Source organism: Lepidochelys kempii, chromosome 6 (genome assembly GCF_965140265.1).
Source record: "Lepidochelys kempii isolate rLepKem1 chromosome 6, rLepKem1.hap2, whole genome shotgun sequence".
NCBI lineage: Eukaryota > Metazoa > Chordata > Testudines > Cheloniidae > Lepidochelys > Lepidochelys kempii.
This window is the reverse complement of record NC_133261.1, coordinates 84269738-84289347: the sequence shown is the minus strand read 5'-3', so window position 1 is coordinate 84289347 and position 19610 is coordinate 84269738. Positions and strand designations below refer to the sequence as shown.

The 19610-nt window shown below is 37.5% G+C and overlaps 1 protein-coding gene across 11 annotated transcripts in view; it reads left to right on the top strand.

Annotated features, from left to right (window-relative positions):
• HECTD1 (HECT domain E3 ubiquitin protein ligase 1) overlaps positions 1-19610 on the top strand; it is a 91979-nt gene that overhangs the window by 40121 nt on the left and 32248 nt on the right. For 6 of the 11 annotated variants that reach the window (XM_073348930.1, XM_073348933.1, XM_073348935.1 and 3 more), the window contains exons 14-25: positions 3477-3740; positions 3843-3919; positions 6798-6932; positions 7703-7849; positions 8210-8304; positions 9800-9905; positions 12444-12509; positions 13908-14042; positions 14128-14267; positions 14703-15026; positions 16096-16262; positions 16497-16673. In XM_073348930.1, the coding sequence (XP_073205031.1) occupies positions 3477-3740; positions 3843-3919; positions 6798-6932; positions 7703-7849; positions 8210-8304; positions 9800-9905; positions 12444-12509; positions 13908-14042; positions 14128-14267; positions 14703-15026; positions 16096-16262; positions 16497-16673 (1833 nt within the window). The remainder of the gene's footprint in view (positions 1-3476; positions 3741-3842; positions 3920-6797; positions 6933-7702; positions 7850-8209; positions 8305-9799; positions 9906-12443; positions 12510-13907; positions 14043-14127; positions 14268-14702; positions 15027-16095; positions 16263-16496; positions 16674-19610) is intronic. The other 5 variants (XM_073348932.1, XM_073348931.1, XM_073348936.1 and 2 more) reach the window with 1 other exon arrangement.

The window sequence follows — 19610 nt, the reverse complement described above, 5'->3', positions numbered from 1 at the left end:
TGCCTGTGTTGGAAGACAAGCAAAGGAAAGTTTCTCATCAAGGTTGGGAAACATGTCAGAGTGTTTTAACTGGTGGTGGGTGAGGGGATTAGGTGACAGACCTGGAGCTATAAGTATTCTGCAAAATATTTTCTATACTCTGTACAGAATGTGAAACTTCTATTAATTAAGCAATCCTCTTTGTTTCATCTTTTCACTAGTGCAACAGTTCATACATTTGTAAATCATCAGCTGCATTGTGGTGTTACACCACTCAATAATTCATGAAATTTAGTAACGAGGTGTTGTGGTTCAGGATTGAGAAAGGGTGTAATGGCTTTATTAGCCTAGTGGCTTGAAACTTTAAAGAGGAGGAGGTTGGAATTCCACTGTTGAAAACTAATGGAAATTCCAAGAAAAAAAAATCTGAACTTGAGTTAGTATCTACTGGGAAGAGGGAGAAACCCTTTAACTTTGACATTTCTTCATATGTTAGTCTGGAATGCCAAAGTTAAGATTATATTTGAAAAAAAAAGTATAGAAAACCTCAATCACTCAAGCAAATTTAGCTCTGCTTTCTCCTCTCCAAAAGATGGTCCATACTGCACCTTTCATGAGACAGGCATGTTGATGAAGGACATCTAATAAAGATGGTTTTGATAATGGAATCAGACACTATAATCATGTAACTTTAGACCAAGTTTCCCATGCCTTCCCATTTCCCTTTATGAAGAGAAAACTATACTGATGTGGGAGCAAAGGGAGAGACATGTAAAGTAGATTTGTTTAGGGAGTGCTTTCTAGGTTGCTAGATGCACTTTCCATCCTTCAGTGTGCTTTCTTTCTTCTGCAGCCCATTATATCAATGTGACTAGGGTCATATGGAGTTTAATAAACCTGTTTCTAGGTTATAACTTATATGGAAACCACTTTTAATAACTATTTTTGTTAAACCCATCTATAAAATATTATAGTAAAATCCACCAATCCTTGCCAAGATGAAAAGATTAAAATACATTTTTAACTTTTTAGCTCAACTGTTAATTTATGTCGAACCAAAACAAAAATTTATGAAAATGCCCCAGAAGATCATTTAATTTTCTGAAATCCTCACAGCTCCCAGATTCCAGGTCTGATTTGTTTCAAATGTGTCAGAAAAAAGGAGGGATTAGCATAGCTACAGCATTGTAGCTGGGCTGCTGTAGTGCCTGTGGTGCAAATTTAGGGCTTCTCTATATGGGGACCCAGAGATATGATATTAAATCAGGGAAATTTCCTGGTTTAAGATTAAATCTGTGAAACTTCAGTGAGATTATATTTATTTTGGTGAAGTTGGGGTGAGGGCAGATCAAAATCAGGCTTGTAATATAAGGTTAATTTCAACCTTATCTATGGAGAAACATTTAAAAATTGCCATTTTACTGTTGTATAGTACAAAAAAATGTATTTGCATAAAATGCTTTAAGCATGCAGTCTTTAGAGGTGTAAAAAAATATTTTCTTTACTGCCTGGCATTATTGGAATCTTTTTTGTCATTTTACCTGCATTAAGTAAATTAATTAGTGAAACATTTCTAAATTTATCTAGTTTAAAACATAATTAAACATTTACCGTATAGTACACCATATTGACAAGTGTTGTGATAATATGCAAGAAGGCATATTTAAGATTGCCCTAACTCGCTTTAAATTTCAAAATTCATATTTAAATTATTGTAATTTTTGCACTGAAGTTTTAGTTTGTCTTCTAAGAATTCAAACCAACCAATATTAAACAAATGTGAAGGGGGGTAAAGAAGGACTTTTCTAAAATGTCTATTGTATTCTTATACACTTTATACAGAGTTTTTGTATCTTTGTGTTGTTCACACTACTCAGTTCTGTTGCTCAACAGCAATCTTTTGTAATTGAAGATCTTTTCACCAACTTGCAAAATAATATAATAAAAACAATAAATTACATAAGGTGCGTCCTGGGGTTCATCAACACTGAATTAGAACTGCACATTGTGAATTGCAATTCTGGATAGAGAACAGAAACCAAGGATGCTATTCTGCCACTCTTAATGACTTTGGAGAGGTATCTTACTAGATCAACCTCACAGAACCAAGTTAGGCCTTTTCTACACAGGAACACCCAGGAAAGTTAAGCCAAATTATTTAAAGGTGTGAATTTAAAGCATATTAAACCCCTGTATGAATGCTCTGATTCAGAAGTAAAGTGGCCTTGGTTCTCTTTTCCTTAATCTAAGGACATATCTACATGAAAGTTTAGTTTCTGGTTTGTGTGTAAATCTACCCTACGTACCCTGCCATGCATTAAATGTCCACGTGGATCCTATTGGTACGCACTAACAGTTCCTTTGTGTGCTTTGAATCTATCTCACATGTGTGGATTCAATCATTTGAAGGAACTGTGAGTGTGTATCAGCAGGGTCTACACAAATACTTGTGTGCAGCAGGTTAGTGTGAAGTATGTTTATATCCAGGTTGCCTGCAAACTAAATGTTCATGTAGACAATTCTTTAAGTGTGAACTAAGGCCATTCTACTTCTGAGTGAGAGCATTCACACAGGGGTTTAATATGGCTTAACTTCACACCTTTATAGAAAACAACATATAATGACAGTTATATGAGATAACGGTTAGGCAGCCTAGGTTGAGACTATCCTAAAGTCTCCTCAGATATACTTGATACTGTTCTGTTCCTCCTCTGTTAAAATATTATCTCATATAAATAATTGATTTTGTCAGTCCCTTGAATGGTGACATAAGACTGCTTTCAGTGCATCGTTTAAACTGTTAATATTGGTCAAAATCAAATTCTCATTTAGAAGATGAAAAACCTGTCTATAGTTGTCCATTTAGTTTCCATATGTTGAGAAAAATATTATAATATAATTAAACTGACTGAGTTAGATGTTCCCCTCTATGTGGAGCAAAAGACCTGAAAAGTAGAGTCAGCAGAATGGGAGTAGTGGCATCTCCTTGGCATGGTCTCCTGAATCTGCAGAAGCCCCCTTGTGTTAATACTGAGTAACTGTGGCTTCTTGCTGCAGTCTCCTTCCCAACCCCCTTTTGAACTTCAAAAGTTGCAAATACTGTTTCCATTTCACTGTGTTTTTCTGTTGGAGGGTTGATTTGGGCTCCTATTACTCTTGTTTGGGCTCCTAGAGAACTTCATATTAACAGTAGTGAGGTAAATTACTTTAACGTGGATTTGCTTAACTTACTTTATGTTACATTTCCTAACAAACATTACATGTCTTCTCTCTCGCCCAAGAAAAGTTATATTATGCAGTTCTTGTGTAATCATGTAATTAAATCCTATTATAATGCATAAATACAGAGAGCTGGAGTTCAAAATGTTTTAAATTTTCTAAAATTACATTTTGCACTGAGTATACTTAGTCAAACTTTGTTCGTGAAAAAAAAGCGTGTGCTTGAAATATATTATGTTTAAAGTCACGCAGTAGAAAATTGTTTGTTTTTTTAATAGAAAGTAGAAGTGAATTCTTAGAGAAGTTACAAAGAGCTCGAAGCCAAGTAAAGCCATCTACCACAAGTCAGCCAATTTTATCAGCACCTGGGCCCACTAAACTTACTGTGGGAAACTGGTCACTCACCTGTTTGAAGGAAGGAGAAATTGCTATCCACAATTCAGATGGTCAGCAAGCTACAATATTAAAGGAAGATCTCCCAGGCTTTGTTTTTGAGTCCAATAGAGGAACTAAACATTCATTTACGGCTGAAACCTCTTTGGGTAAGTATGTAGATATGTGTAATAAACAGGAATGGGCATGGGTGTGTGCGTGTGTGTTTTAAGTATTGTGAAATTTAAAAATTTTTTAAAATTGGTTTGCAGGATCAGAGTTTGTGACTGGCTGGACTGGCAAAAGAGGTAGAAAACTGAAATCCAAGTTAGAGAAAACAAAGCAAAAGGTTTGTGAGTGTGTGGTTTTTGTACTTCTAATCAAATTTGTGGTTTGCTATATTCTTAATTTTTCTTAGGTTATGAAGAGATGCATTCCTATAACTGAGGTTTTTAACAACCAATTTAGTATCAGTTGAGCAATTTTTTTTAAGATTTGATAGAAAATGAGCCATGTTGGTTTAAAAAAAAAATGTAATTTGTCAATCTACAGTAATTTTATGGCTCTCATCCACTGTTTCTAACAAGCCTGATCTTCTCATTGAGATAAATCTTATCCTTTAAAATATTGCTTTGTGTACATTCATTAATTGCCGTAGACGAAGATGTCACCTCTCCCTATTCACACCTATGCAAAGTGACACAAACAGAGAAAGTTATAAGACCTGTGCACTTGTTTCCTACAAAAATTACTTTTCAAACCTCCCTGTTCGTGCTCCCATTTAAATAAATGGAATTACTGTCATTGATTTGATTGGGAACAAGTTCAGTCAGAGAAGAACTTACATTTCCCATCTCAGACTTCTCTGAAAATTGCCAAAAATGCCAGTTTTAGGCAAGGTCAGCAAATGAAACAAACATGAATTTTTGGCACTTTGTTTTACAGATATTATACAGTTATGGGGTTGTGCAAATGGCTGCATATTTACATTTTATTCTTAATTGTGCTCCAGAAACTGAACTTTCTCCTTCTTAAAACCAAGCCTCTAACTCATATGGTTGTGACTGAAAGTTGCAGAACATGAACCAAATATGCTTGGTACCTATGGTGTTGCAGTGTTATCTGCCCGAGTCTGCAGATAGCATGCAACAATAGCCCTGAGGAAAAGTGTCTTCTGCCTACCTACACCTCAGTTTGGTGGTAACTCAGGGCTAGATCAAGTGACAGATATTGGGATGGGGTGCCCTAGGACAGTTACTGGGAATGGTGGCAGTGGGGAGAACAAGAAATATAAATTAACTCAATTAAAATTGCTGCTCCAAAATGGAAAGTGACTTCTTTCCCTCCTTAAAATGAGGGGAGAAAGAAGAGATGCATCCTTTCCCAAGTACCAAAAACTTCAGCCGGGCATGAAAACCAAAACTGATAGCACATTCTGGGTGCCAAAAGTCCAATCTTCCTTCTGACCCTCAAAACCTCCAGCTTTTCCGCAACAATTTTTGTAGTGCAATTACACATTGTAAATACAAAAATACATACTACATCAGAAATTTGAATGTGGAGGAAATGTAAAATTGAATTTAATATAAAAATAAACATAAATACTGTTCTATTGTACTGGTTGGATGAGGAGCAGTGAAAGGAAGAGATCTTGGAGTAGGAAGGGACGTAGTGTTGCAGAAATCCAGAGTCTGTGTCAAGTAATTGCTGCATAGAACACGAGTCATTATTATGAGGCAAAAAATATTAGAAAAACTCCGAAAAGCAAAATACCTGATTTCCTTGAACTGTCACTTAATGAATGCCTTCTCCTATTGGCCTCAGGCTTTTTAGAAAAGCTTCTTTCAGAAAAGCTTCGTGTAAGATCACATAGGAAAATTTTTGGGGGAGTTGGTTTAGTATTGGTGAAGTGGGATGGAGTGTTAGGAAAAAGGGGGTTTATAATAGAATGTTAGTTTTAACCTTCACTATGAAGAGATTAACACGTCTAGGATATGAGTTTAGACATAGGCACAGATAAGAAATTCATATAAGTTCTGTAACCTTTGTTGTGCTTACAGATACAAATTAACTTGTTCATAAGCATGGCACGTGTGCTTGAAATTTAGCAACATGCACTAAGGTTTTCAATGTACGAATATGCAGTTTGCCAAGGCAGTGTGATTACCCTTACTCTAGTTTTCAGGTTGTGTGATCAGTTTATATTCCTTCCCACTCATCTAAATACTGTTGTCATGGACATCTTTAGCAAAGAAAACCCAGATGCTAGAATCTTGAAGAAACACTAGTAATCTCACATGTATATTCTGGTATTTTGCTAAAGCAAATTTATAGTACAGTTGTCACAGTTGCTCCCAAACCTGTTATCTCCTCCTCCTCCTGTTCTGAATAAAGATGATACTAAAATATTAAACTACAGTTGCTTTTATATTTGTATCCTCTGTAAACATCACTATAATATATTCTGTTGTGGATCTTGAACCATCATAATTTGTTTGCCAAGCTCAGAAAAATCACTGATGCCTTGCAGGGCTTGCCACCTGCTTTGTAGCTATTCTGTATGCTCCACTATCCATCACTCCTTTTTCTGTCTTCGTCTCCTCATGGAGCTTCTCCTGACTGAAGTGGAGCACCTCAGTGGTGACAACAGCACCTTGTAGGAGGAGCATCTATGGAACAGGCTGTGGTGCCATGTGTAGAAGGGATTTTTTTGTCTAGCCTGCCACTGTTCTCCCCTCTGCCATCAAGGTATCTTATGGGGAGAGTAGGGGCTCCTACCCCTCTCCTTCTGGCATTATAAATTCACTTTCTACAAAGATGGTCATTCTGGCAGTGCCGTCTGTGGTGGTGGTGTATTTTACTTGATTGTTGTGCCAGAATATCTCTAGGAATCTCATTTGTGTTGGAGAGTATTGAAGCTTTGACTGTGGAGAGAAAATGGGCTATAGAAAGGGGGAGATTGTGCTAGATATGAATTGCTGAGGAACAGTTAAGGGGAAGAGCTATTTAAAATAGAAATGAGCAGTAGCAGTCCAGTTTCAATTTTTAGAAAGGAAGTTTAGGCAAGACCAAAATTACCATCCTATTTCAGTTTCATATACTGTTACTTAGGAGACATCCATATTCCTTAGGAGGCTTTCTTCTCAGATGATTCAAAATGACTAACTGTGCATACTAAAATATAAAAAGAATATTTTAATTTTGATTCTTAGAATAATTTTTGGCAGGTACGAACTATGGCAAGAGATTTATATGATGATCATTTTAAAGCTGTTGAAAGCATGCCTCGAGGAGTAGTTGTAACATTGAGGAATATAGCAACCCAGTTAGAATCTTCTTGGGAACTTCATACAAACAGACAGGTAAGTATAGGCTTTCATATCTTAATGTATCATGAAACAAGGGAAAGTTGCAATAAATTAAGACATGAAATGTTCATGTTTACAGTTTTCACATATTTTGTCAAAAACTGTATATGTCAGAGGTGGGCAAACTACGGCCTGCAGGACCATCCTGCCCAACCAGTGAGCTCCTGGCTGGGGAGGTTAGCTCCCGGTCCCTCCCCTGCTGTGCTCCCTCACCCGCAGCCTCAGTTCGCCGCACCGCCAGTGTTCTGGCCTGCTGCTCCTGCCGGGCATGCTGCTCTGAGTGGCATGGTAAAGGGGGTGGGGGAGGTTGGATAAGGAGGTCCCCGGGAGCAGGGGGAAGTTGGATGGGACGGAGAGGCGGGGGCGGTCAGGGGATGGGAAACGGGGGTGGGGTGGGGGGTTGGATAGGCGTGGGAGTCCTGGGGGGCCTGTCAGGGGGTGGGGGATGGATGTGGGGGTGGGATCCTGGGGGGCGGTTAGGGTCGGGGGGGTCCCGGGAGGGGCCAGTCAAGGGACAAGGAGCAGGGTGGGTTGGATGAGTTGGGGTTTCTGAGGGGGGCAGTTGGGGGGGGATAGGGGGCAGGGGCCAGGTTGTTTGGGGAAGCACAGTCTTCCCTACCGGGCCCTCCATACAGTTTCTCAATCCCGATGTGGTCCTCGAGCCAAAAAGTTTGCCCACCCCTGATGTATGTAGTAGTACTTGGAATAATACTTCAGTTAAATTATACTAACTTGTCTCATCTTATGCTTCTCTTTGTCTCCAGTGCATTGAGGGAGAAAATACTTGGAGAGATTTAATGAAGACTGCTTTAGAAAACTTAATTGTGCTGTTGAAGGATGAAAACACTATCTCACCATATGAAATGTGCAGTAGTGGCTTAGTGCAGGCACTTCTTACTGTTTTAAATAATGTAAGTTTACTGAAAAGTTGGAGGTGTTCAGAAAAGAGTACAATTTACTTTAAAAATGAACAATTTACAATAAATAGATGCTCCCCTGGTGTAAATAAGCATAGCTTCTCATTGACTTAAATGGAGCTATGCAGACTTAAACCAGCTGAAGAATATATATAACATATAAGCAGAAGTTCATGTGTAATCAAAAGATAAAATCACGTTTTTCATATTTGCTCAATTTCTTTCTTTCTTTATTTTTGTACTGGTAGCAGTCAGTAAGTATGAACAAGTGCATTTTCAGTCTAAAGAAGCAATATATTTATTACTTTGCACCATTTTACATGTTTTAATAATATTTTTTTTCTTTTTTGTTAGAATGTGGATTTAGATGTGAAACAAGATTGTAGCCAACTAGTAGAGAGAATAAATGTGTTCAAAACAGCATTCAGTGAAAATGAAGATGATGAAAGGTAAAAACAAAAAATAATTTGTGTTCCTTTGTGAAGCAGTAAAACAAAATAAGACCTACATTTGCCCTGGGGTTTTTCGTTTTACTAGTCTTAAGTGACAGCATCTGCCATTAAACTACTAATTGACTGACCAGTTTGCTACTTGGAATATGCTCTATTTATGCTAATTCATAAAGGCATAAAGTAGCTTCACATTAATCAGTCATATGTGGGCATTTTCATTCTATAGTGGCATAGTAGACTGTTTAACACTGTGGAATCAGTGACTATAGACTGACATAAACATGTTGGAGTGTTGTTTTACTTAAACAGCCATTAGAGAAATTAATTTCCAGAGGGTATTCACAAAATAAATATGCTGTCATTAATGTGTGGTGCCTTTAATACATAGTTATTTGAAAATATACACATTCTTAATTTCTCAAATTTATTTTCTTGATTTGTCATTTTTTGTGGCTTTGTGGTACAGTTTGATGGTATCTGGTTCCTCCCCACTGTTATATATCAGATCTGTTTTATAGCCCAGAGCATCACTATTCTCCTGTCCCACTGTTTTCTATATTTCTCTTTTTTCCCCATGGCCTTTCCTTTTTAGTTCCAGTACTTCATTATCTTAGTACCCTTCCACCTGGTGCTTAGTCTGGTTGGATGTTAATTGCCAAAATACGTAAAGAGTACCTGACATGATGCAATTGATAACGTATCTTTCCTGCAGCCATCAGTGCATATTTGATTCTGATATGGTTCCACAGCAAAAGTCAATATCTTAGTCCCCTGGTGCAGGGTGTCATCAAGTTTGTATTGAAGCAACCCTTAACTTAAGGGTATGTCTACAGAGCAAAGAAAAACTCATGGCTGATCCATGTTAGCTGACTTGGGCTCAGACTGTGGGGCTGTTTCCTTGCTGTGTAGACTTCTGGGCTTGGGCCGGAGCCTGAGCTCTGGATCCTTCCCATTCTACAGGGCTCCAGCCTGAGCTTGGAAGTCTACACAGCAATGAAACAGCCATGCGAGCCCAAGTCAGCTAGCATGGGCCAGCCATGGGTTTTTCTTCGCTGTGTAGATATCCCTAAGGGAATTAAGAAGGCCTAAGGGTTTTGAATAGCTGAAGAAAGGAGGAAGTAGGGGGCCAGAGAAAAACAAGGAGTTGGAAGACATGGCAAGAACGTTGAGTTGTAGGCTGAAAGCAACTTCCACTGTTAAAGGGTCACCAAACGTTCCTTTAGCTATAGAAGATAGGGTACCTAAGAAAGGAAGAAAGACCATTGCACCTGTATCTTTAAATGTTAGATACTTTTAATTGAAATAATTAAACATTTTGATAAATACAGGAGTGCCATAGGTTTGACAAGTTATCTTCTTAAACAGTCTGACTTCACCTTTCTTCCAAACGTTAAAACAAAACATTGCTATCCCCTGAGATTTAGTCAAAAACATTTTCTTGAGTTTTCAATGTGAGTTAATTTTTGTAATGTCTAACTGCTTCACTTCACAGTCGTCCAGCAGTTGCATTAATTCGGAAATTGATAGCAGTGTTAGAATCTATTGAACGTCTACCTCTCTACTTGTATGATACACCAGGCTCTACATATAATCTGCAGGTAACTGTGTATTGCTATAGTAATGTATAATGTTGAGTTTCATATTAATTTTAGGAAAAAATCTCAGTCAATCTACATGAGGCATATTCCTGTCTAGTTGTAAAGAATTAGAGAATTTTTTTAACCTTAAAAAAGATCTGACCTCATTATGCTTTAATGTTCTGCAACTTGCTGTACTGCTCAGATTTTTTAGCAGTTTCATTCACTTTTCTTATAGAAAGTGAGAGTTCAGGTAAATTCTGACTGAAAAAAGAGGGGATTTGTCAACTGTTCCTTGTGTCCAGTGATATTCCCCATCCTGTGTGGGAATAAGCTGTACCAGTACGACCACTTTACCTTGATATAACTGCATCCACTCTAGCAGGTTGTACTGTACATGCTTTTGTATGTAGACAAGCCCTAGGAAAAGAACAGCATAGGGAAACATCGTAATATATCTACTGTGATTTTTTTCATTATTACTAGTTCTTGGTGCAGGGGGACTCTGTAATAAAGGACTACTACTTCAGCTGTTCTGTTGGTCAGCTGTACCATAGTTATTTACGATGTAAAATCTTCAGAGCTGGAGCTGTCTTACTTTGCTTGCACTGAAACAACCAAACTGTGCAATAATGTACAATAAGATCATTTGTAATCTTTCTGTTGTTATTTGTAATAGTGCTGGGTGCTGCGTAAACACAGAGCAACAAGATAGTACCTGTCCCAAAGAATTTATAATGTAAGACAAGAAACAACAGAAGAACACACATGGGGGAGTAAGAGGAAACAGTGAGACAGTGTTGATCAGCATGGCAGGCAGTGGTATCAACATACCAGTTGCCTAATTGTTGTCAAGTTTATTGTAGGCATCGTACAAACAGTTTGAAAGAGGATAATGGGGTTGTTTTGTAGATGTTTAAAGGGAGCTCTTTTCAAGAGGGGCAGCATAGGAGAAAATACCAAGGTGCTTGTTTAAAAATTTAACAAGTGGGTGACGAAGCCTGGCATTATTGGTTGATCAGAGACAGCTACTGTGCAGGGTTGCTGTGGTGGGAACAAGAAATGTAAATGAACTCAAATTAAACTAAAAGAAAAGGAGTACTTGTGGCACCTTAGAGACTAACCAATTTATTTGAGCATGAGCTTTCGTGAGCTACAGCTCACTTCTGATGAAGTGAGCTGTAGCTCACGAAAGCTCATGCTCAAATAAATTGGTTAGTCTCTAAGGTGCCACAAGTACTCCTTTTCTTTTTGCGAATACAGACTAACACGGCTGTTCCTCTGAAACCTGTCAAATTAAACTCCTGCTCCAAAATGGAAAGCCATCTCTTTCCCCCCCTCAAAATGGGGGTAGAAAGAGAAGATGCATCCCTTCTCCAGTACCAAAAATTTCAGCTGGGCATGAGAATCAAAATTAAAACCACATTCCACAACCCCTTGGGGGTGCCAAAAGCCCAAACTTCCCTCCTGTCCTCAAAACCGCTAGCATTTCCCCAGCAATTTCTGTAATGCAGTCAATTTTGTCAGTACAAAAATCTACCAGATGGAAAATTAAAATTTGGCTGAATAAGAGACGATGGATAGGCCAGGCATAGGCTGTGAAGGGCCTTGAAAGTGAGAACAAGTGGGTTAATGTGATAGAGAAAGGGGAGCCAGTGGAGAGATTCAAAGAGAAGGTTGACTTAAAGTGATAGGTGATGAAAATGATCCTTGCAGCAGCATTCTGAATGAATATAATCAGGGCAAGATTGCGTGTGTCAAGGGCAGAGAAAAGGATGTTGCAGTAATTGAGATATGAGATTATAGCCTCAATGAGCCTTTTAGCTGTGTGGATGAATTGCAGAGACTGTATTTTAGACACATTATTCAGAAAGAAACTTCAAGATATAGGCATAGCCTGGATGTGAGAACCTGGAGAGAGATCAAAGTTGAAGATGATGCCCAGGTGATGGGACTGAGTGACAGGCAAAATAGAGTTATTGTTCACAATGATCAAGGTAGAAGGGAGAGCTGAGGGCAAGATTAAGAGCTCTGTTATAGCTACGTTGAGCTAGAGCTGATGGTTAGACATCTGTGAGATGTCAGAGAGATTGGTTGAGATTTTAGTTTGGACAGAAGGAGACAGGTCTGGAGTAGAAGCCCAGAGTGCAACCCCTACAGAAAGTTGGAGGGGATATGAGGAGAATCCTACAATAACTTGCTTGAAGGTGCTATTAGAGAAGTAGGAGGAGAACCAGAAGAGGACAGTAATGAAAGCCAAAGGAGGACAAGATTTCAAGAAGGGTATGATGGACTGTGTTGAACAAGCCTGAACTTTAGCTTGGAAGGAGGTCATTAGAGACTTTGGTGAGAGTGGTTTCAGTGGAGTGCAAGTGGCAGAAGTCAGCTTGGAGAGGGTTTAGAATGGAATTGGAGGACCGGAGAGAAATTGTAGACAGCACATACAGTTAGTTTAGAGATGGGTTGGTAGTTGGAGAGGCAAGTGGCAACAAAGGTGGCTTTTAAGTTTTTGTTTTTTTCTTACATATAATACTTTTAAAATTGTTTTATTTCTCATAGACCCAGTTTATTATCTCATCAGACCAATGTGGAGAAGCGTTGCCGTTGCTTGTTCATAAGTTAAAAGTAACTAACATTGTTCAAGTCCGGCTTATTTTAAGCATCTGTAAAAAGGGGGAAAAAATTCAAACTTTATTCCTCCTTAGTAAGGTAATGTTTGATGGATAAACTTTCTAAGGCCAGCATGCTGAACAGCAGTTGTTAGATTTCTTGTCTGACTTTCCATCCTACTTCCCATACGTTTGATGCTGACTTCAATATGGTAAATTGATTCCTGGTATTAATATAAGAATGCAAGAATTTTTAGGAATAAAAGGGGGGTCTCTGGCTTGCAGTAACTTTTGAAAAGTAAGTATTTAGTCCTGCAGTAGTGCTTTACAGCTTTACCAATAATTTTTCTCAATTGCCATTTCTGTTCTTGCCATCTTTTGTTTATTAAAAATATTCTCTAAACCTAGGTTCTCTTCAGCTTAATTTTGTGGTTAAGTCATCCTCCTATGATTATGAATCCAAACTCTTCCGATGAGAATATTTAGAATGTCACAAACTTAGCAGCTGTAACCAGAGAAAAAAACGATGAAAAAATTCTCAAGTGCAATGATGACTTGCCTGAGAGAGTTTGCAGACTGCAATGTCTTAAGATACATAGAATCAGTTATACACATCTTGACCGTTTCAGATGGAACTAGTGTCCACTACATATATATACCAAAAACGGACCCAGGCTTCAACTAAAGAACTGGTAGAATGTGAAAGTTGTTAACTTTGGCTCCTTTTGTAGCTATGGGATTGAAGAAAACTGTGTGAGGGGAAAGATGGTCTTGTGGCTAAACCCTGATCAGGGAGACCAGTGAGATGTGACTTATGTTTCTGCCTTTACTACAGACTTCCTATTATAACATCTGGGTGCTGCAGTTTCCCCATCTGTTTACCCATTTCTGCCCAACAGGTGTTGAGTCTTAACTCATTCAGACTAGAAAGTAGTTATTAAGATTATGGAAGGCCCTACGAAGTGCAAAGTATTATTGTTAATAATAATACTGTTTAAATTACCAAAAATTAGCTAGGGGAACTTATGAAAACACTACTTTATAAATTGGATATGTTTTAAAGTATTTTCAAGTTTTGTATTCCTGATTAATAGACATTACTGTAAATAATTTTGTGGCATAAGATGAAAAGAAAATTTACTTAACATGTTCTCCAGTAGTACAGTAAGGAATATCTGTCTGGTTAGCTGTAACAATGCAAAGTTGAAAGGTTTTTTAATAAGATATATGTATTTGTTTCCATTTTGTGCTCTTGTTATTTTATTAACAGGTATATGAAAACATAAAAGTGGAAATATATTTTGGTTGAATCAGTACAACTTTTTATTATGGTGAAATGTGTCAACTTTCATAAAATTGACACATGTATGATCAGAAGAGGCCTTTATTAATGTTTTGGTACACTTGAGTTTAGATATTAACAAGAAGATTGAGGTTTCGTTTGGAACGTGCTTCTGGGGAGACTTCTTTGATAGATCGAACTGGCAGAATGTTGAAAATGGAGCCTTTGGCAACAGTGGAATCCTTAGAGCAATATCTCCTGAAAATGGTGAGCAACATCTCACACAGATGAATTTGCAAAGAGTAGAGGCATTCTTTCTTGATATGATTTCAATTGTTTTTTCATTCTTTAGGTAGCAAAGCAGTGGTATGACTTTGATCGAGCTTCATTTGTTTTTGTACGAAAACTACGTGAAGGCCAAACATTTGTATTCAGGCACCAACATGACTTTGATGAAAATGGAATTATTTACTGGATTGGGACAAATGCAAGGTAAGATTCTTCAGAGTTAATTTAGTTAAATCAAATGTAATATGCCATAGTTACCAGGAGCAAAACTCAAGGAAGTATTGTAGTAAAATGGAATATACTATCATTTCGAAAAGAACTATTTCTCCTTTTTAGTGTTCCTGGATAGAATTAAATTTGTGTGTATTGTACCTGAGGAATAAAAGAACATTATGAATCTTTGAAGTTGTCTTGGGAATTTCAATTTCTGTCTTTATCTAAGACAAATCATTTTCTCTTTGAACTCGTAGTAATATGAAAGTTTTGGATTCTCTCAATTATTTAATATCTCAGGGGGTCTGACTATTTTATAATTTAATCTTAATTAAAAATTATTCTCAGCAGTCTGTCAAACTTTACTGATCTGTTCTTTTAATGTAAATGATAAATTAATAATATACAATTCTCTTTTCAACATAGAACTGCATATGAGTGGGTAAATCCAGCAGCCTATGGGTTAGTAGTGGTTACATCTTCAGAAGGAAGAAATTTGCCTTATGGACGTTTGGAAGACATCTTAAGCCGAGAGAGTTCAGCTCTGAATTGTCATACTAATGATGATAAGAATGCTTGGTTTGCCATAGATCTTGGTCTTTGGGTAATACCATCGGCATATACGTTACGTCATGCTCGTGGTTATGGAAGATCTGCACTCAGAAATTGGGTTTTCCAGGTATCCAAGGATGGACAGAACTGGACTACTTTGTATACCCATGTTGATGACTGTAGTCTCAATGAACCAGGGTATGTTGAAAATATTCTAGCTGCCTTTACAAAGTTGAACTGTCAATTAAAAACATGCTTTGCTATTTCCTAGCTTTTAGATGTAGGCTCTTGCGTCTCTAATTTTAAACCCTTCTTTGGTTCTTTTAAGAGCATTTCTAGTCCACAAACTTAGTTTCGCATTTTTATTTTCACTGATGTATTATGGACTTAAATGTTGATAAATATTGAAAATCTGTACTGTTGCGTTTTCCACAGAGTTGCTTCTTTGCTATGATCTTGTATATGCATATGGGTAATGGAGAGATTCACTGTTGTTAAAGAGTGTCTGACCATTATCACTCTACATTATGAAATGTAGAATGTAACAAATGTCTGATCTCAATATAGTAGTAAGATCAGATTGTTGCCTAATTTCTAATGTTTGTCATAGGCAGTGGAAATATGTTAGAGCAAATTTTGTTTACTCTTCCATTTGAAGACTAACACAGCATTCCTCTTCTTCCTCTGAATAAGCTGATGCTAAATAAGCTTAACTTGCATGGTAACAACATAACATGGTTTAGAGTAGTTTTACCCAAACTGGGGTCGATAATCCACTGAGTACTTGCTGCTGGTTTGTAGCAAGTTGGCTGGTCATTTGATGCTGGCTTTTCTCTTTGTTTCTGTCTTGCCTTACAATATGGTAAATGCAGCTAAAACAAGCTATTAATTTACTTAGTATTATTTTTCCTGCAAGCAATTGCTATGGTAGCTACAGGAATATGGTAGCTACAGGAATTATGTAATTGTGACTGGGAGCCTTAAGTGCTCCGTACAATCAAGAGTGGGGAGGAGAAGTGTTCCAGGAGACTCTTAATATGTGGTTCACATAATGGAAAAATTGAACTCCAGATTTAGAAGATGGCTTTAGTTTTCTTTTGGAGAAAGCAGGTAACACTTGTGAATTCACACCAGTGCTCATCCAAATTTTGTAACCCGTAAAGCTTCTTATTTTCATATTTTTCATGTTCTTGTCAGTTTTCATGCATTAGTAAATTAGCATTAGTAAAAGTAAGCCTCTCTTCTTTTTCTCCCAATTAACATGAAGATCTACAGCAACCTGGCCTATAGATCCACCAAAGGATGAGAAGCAAGGATGGAGACATGTAAGAATAAAACAGATGGGAAAGAATGCCAGTGGGCAAACACACTACCTCTCCCTGTCTGGTTTTGAACTTTATGGCACTGTGAATGGAGTGTGTGAAGATCAATTAGGTAAGGAAAATAATACATCTATCCAATTTGCTTTCCCACAAAGTGATAGTGAATGCATGGCATGAAGATAAGTGAATATGAGGAAAGTGATAAATTGAACTTTGTCATTGACCTTTCTTAAAAAAAAACTAAGCTCAAAATAAGTTTGGATGCAGTTTAGCTTTACCTTTTAAACATACTTTTACAATCTTGTCTAGATTTTTCTTTAATCTACATTTCAATTACTGTGTGTAGGAAAAGCAGCTAAGGAGGCAGAAGCTAATCTGCGGAGGCAGAGGCGGCTAGTTCGCTCTCAAGTTTTGAAGTACATGGTTCCTGGTGCTCGTGTAATCAGGGGAATTGACTGGAAGTGGCGAGATCAGGATGGCAGTCCACAGGGCGAAGGCACTGTTACAGGAGAATTGCATAATGGTGAGGAAGTGCTTATTGAATTTATAAAGAGTTTTAGATTAATAGTTTCATGTTCTATTGAATTGTGATTATGAAATCATCATTTTGTTTTCTTTGCTTCACTTTGAAAGGCTAATGCAAACCTAGAATGCATCAGGCAAGGTATTTCCAGAGAGATAGGGAAGAGTTATTACCATTATACAAGGCACTGGTGAGATCTCATCTGGAATACTGTGTGCCATGCTGGTCTCCCATTTTAAGAAAAGTGAATTCCAACTGGAACAGGTGTAGAGAAGGGCTATTAGGATGGTCAGAGGAATGGAGAACCTATCTTAATAGAGGAGACTTAAGGGGCTTGGTTTGTTTAGCCTAACCAAAGGAAGGCTATGCTGAGCTAAGATTGCTCTCTGTTAATACATCAGTGGGATAAATACCAGGGAGGGAGAGGAGTTATTTAAGTTAAGGGCCAGTGTTGACACAACAAATGGATATAAATGATCATCAACAAGTTTAGGCTTGAAATTAGACAAAGGTTTTTAACCATCAGTGAAGTAAAGTTCTGCAACAGCCTCCTGAGGGGAGCAGTGGGGGCAAAAATCCTAACGGTTTCAGGAATGAGCTTGATAAGTTTGGAGGGGATGGTATGATATTGCCTACAATGACATGTGGCCCATCTGGGATTGCTAGTAGCAAATATATCTCCAGTGCCTGCAGATGGAACACTAGATGTGGAGAGGCTTCTGAGTTACTACAGTGAGTTGTTTTTCCAGGTATCTGGCTGGTGGGTCTCACCAACATACCCAGGATCTAACTGATCACCATAATTTGGGTTGGGAAGGAATTTTCTCCCGGGTTTCATTGGCAGACCCTTAGGGGCTTTTTGCTTTCCTTTACAGCATGGGGCACAGGTCACTTGCTGATTTAACATAGAGTAAATGGGGGATTCTCTGTAACGTGAAGTCTTTAAACAATGATTGAGGACTTCAGTAACTCAGCCAGAGGTTACAGATCTATTACAGGAGGTTGGGTGGGTGAGGTTCTGAGGCCTGCAATGTGCAGGAGGTTAGACTAAATGATCACAATGGTCCTTTCTGGCCTTAAAGTCTGAGAGTCTATGAGAAAATGTTACAATGTTTGTAGGGCACAGATGATTAATATTTTAGAGGAGGTCAATTAAATGTTATGATTTTCTTTTCACTGTTGCAGTTCAGTTGTAAAATTCTACATTTTTCTTTTTAATGCATGAAAATAGTCTGTTCCAGTACATATAACAAGTACAGTAGAAATTGAGTTGGTTTGGAAACGGTGAATATGAAATGAATATATCTTTACCATTTTGCTTCATTAAATACACCAAATTGTTATTGCAGAATCTGTTTGTGACATGATAAACAGTTTACAGCATGTAAAATTGTTGATTAGTACAAGATGATGAACTATGCCTCATATCTGCATTATCTCAAAATACCTTTCTGCATCTCTTCTAGCTTAGCGTTTGCAATGTTTTTCTTGGACTTTTTTTTTTTTTTTTTAAATACGTATTCTATACCTTTCCTGTCTTGCTAGCTTCACTGGGATCAGGTCACTGTTTGCTTAATATAAAAGCGATTAACTTAATGGCCTACAAAAGCCATGGAAGTCAGAGCTCAGGAGGATATAGAGTGCTATCAGAGAGGCTCCCGAACAGTGACGATTATACTGTCTCCTTCTTTATTGTTTTCCCTTGCAAGGATACAATATCAACCCCATTTCTGATGCCTCCTGAATATAGGATCACTCCTTCCTTAGCTCTGTATTTTTTCTGTGTGCGCTTGTTAGCCCTTTAATATTATTTAAAGACATAATATTGTTTGGATATTTTTTTAAACTTCAGTGTAGCGTGTAGGGAACTCTTCCATGGCCAGTACACTGCTCTTAACAGATGCAGCCACATCCACAGCCATATTCTTATTTGCAATACTTTTTTAAGTATGGTTGGTGAGTAGTATTTTTATCATGCAAATCTCCTAGTAAATCAATGGTTTATCTCCCTTTGTTAAAACTTTATTATTTAAAATAAGTGAAACTACTGCTCAGCCTTCTCATGTGGTTAAGTCAGATTACATAAAACATATCAGCAAATTCTTAATCCGTACTATAGTCTTCCTATGCATTGTTGGAATATTGCAAGAAACATCCCAGTGACTTTAGTTGGAATTTTCTGAATTTTAAGGAGATATTGAAATGCTTTGTTGGACTGGGGCAAGAGTACCCAGCACCTTGCAGGAGCAAGATTCCTAATGCGTAGAAAGTGACCTTGTTATATATATGAAAAAATTTCATATCGGCTTTTAAAATCAGATAATCTAAAAATAATAGGGTAGGAAAGCTACTACTAACTATGAATAGTATATTTGATTTTGCTTTTCCAAAACATTCTCTCCTGAACCCCATAAGGAAATTCATATTTGTTTACCATGATAAGGGACTTACATCCCTATCTTGTGTGTAGAGTTTGGCAAGAAAAGCATTTGAAATCCTGAGTTTTTAATGGAGAAAAGGAAAAATTCAAATTTTGTGTGTCACCTTTTGCATGGCAAGTTTCAGTTTGAGGTGGCTTGAAACAGTTCATATAAAATCTCTTAAATGTTTATCAGTGCATAGTAAAAACAAAAATACTTCATAAACTGTGACACTGCTAATGTGGATACCTATTTTTGACATATGAAGATTGTGGCCATTTAAAAACACTTTTTTTCTCCAAAATGCAAGAGCATGTTGGCCTCGTTTGAGAATTGCCTCTGAAGTTGTATTTTCTTCTAAAAAAATTATGCCTTTTGGGTAGAACTTTGCATAGACAAAAAAAGCATCTGATGATGCCAAAAGTACATTTTAATGTTTAACTTAAAAATAGCTCATATCTGTCTTTATTTGAAATAGTAAAACGTGCATCAGGCTTGACAGTTTCTAGGTCTCATT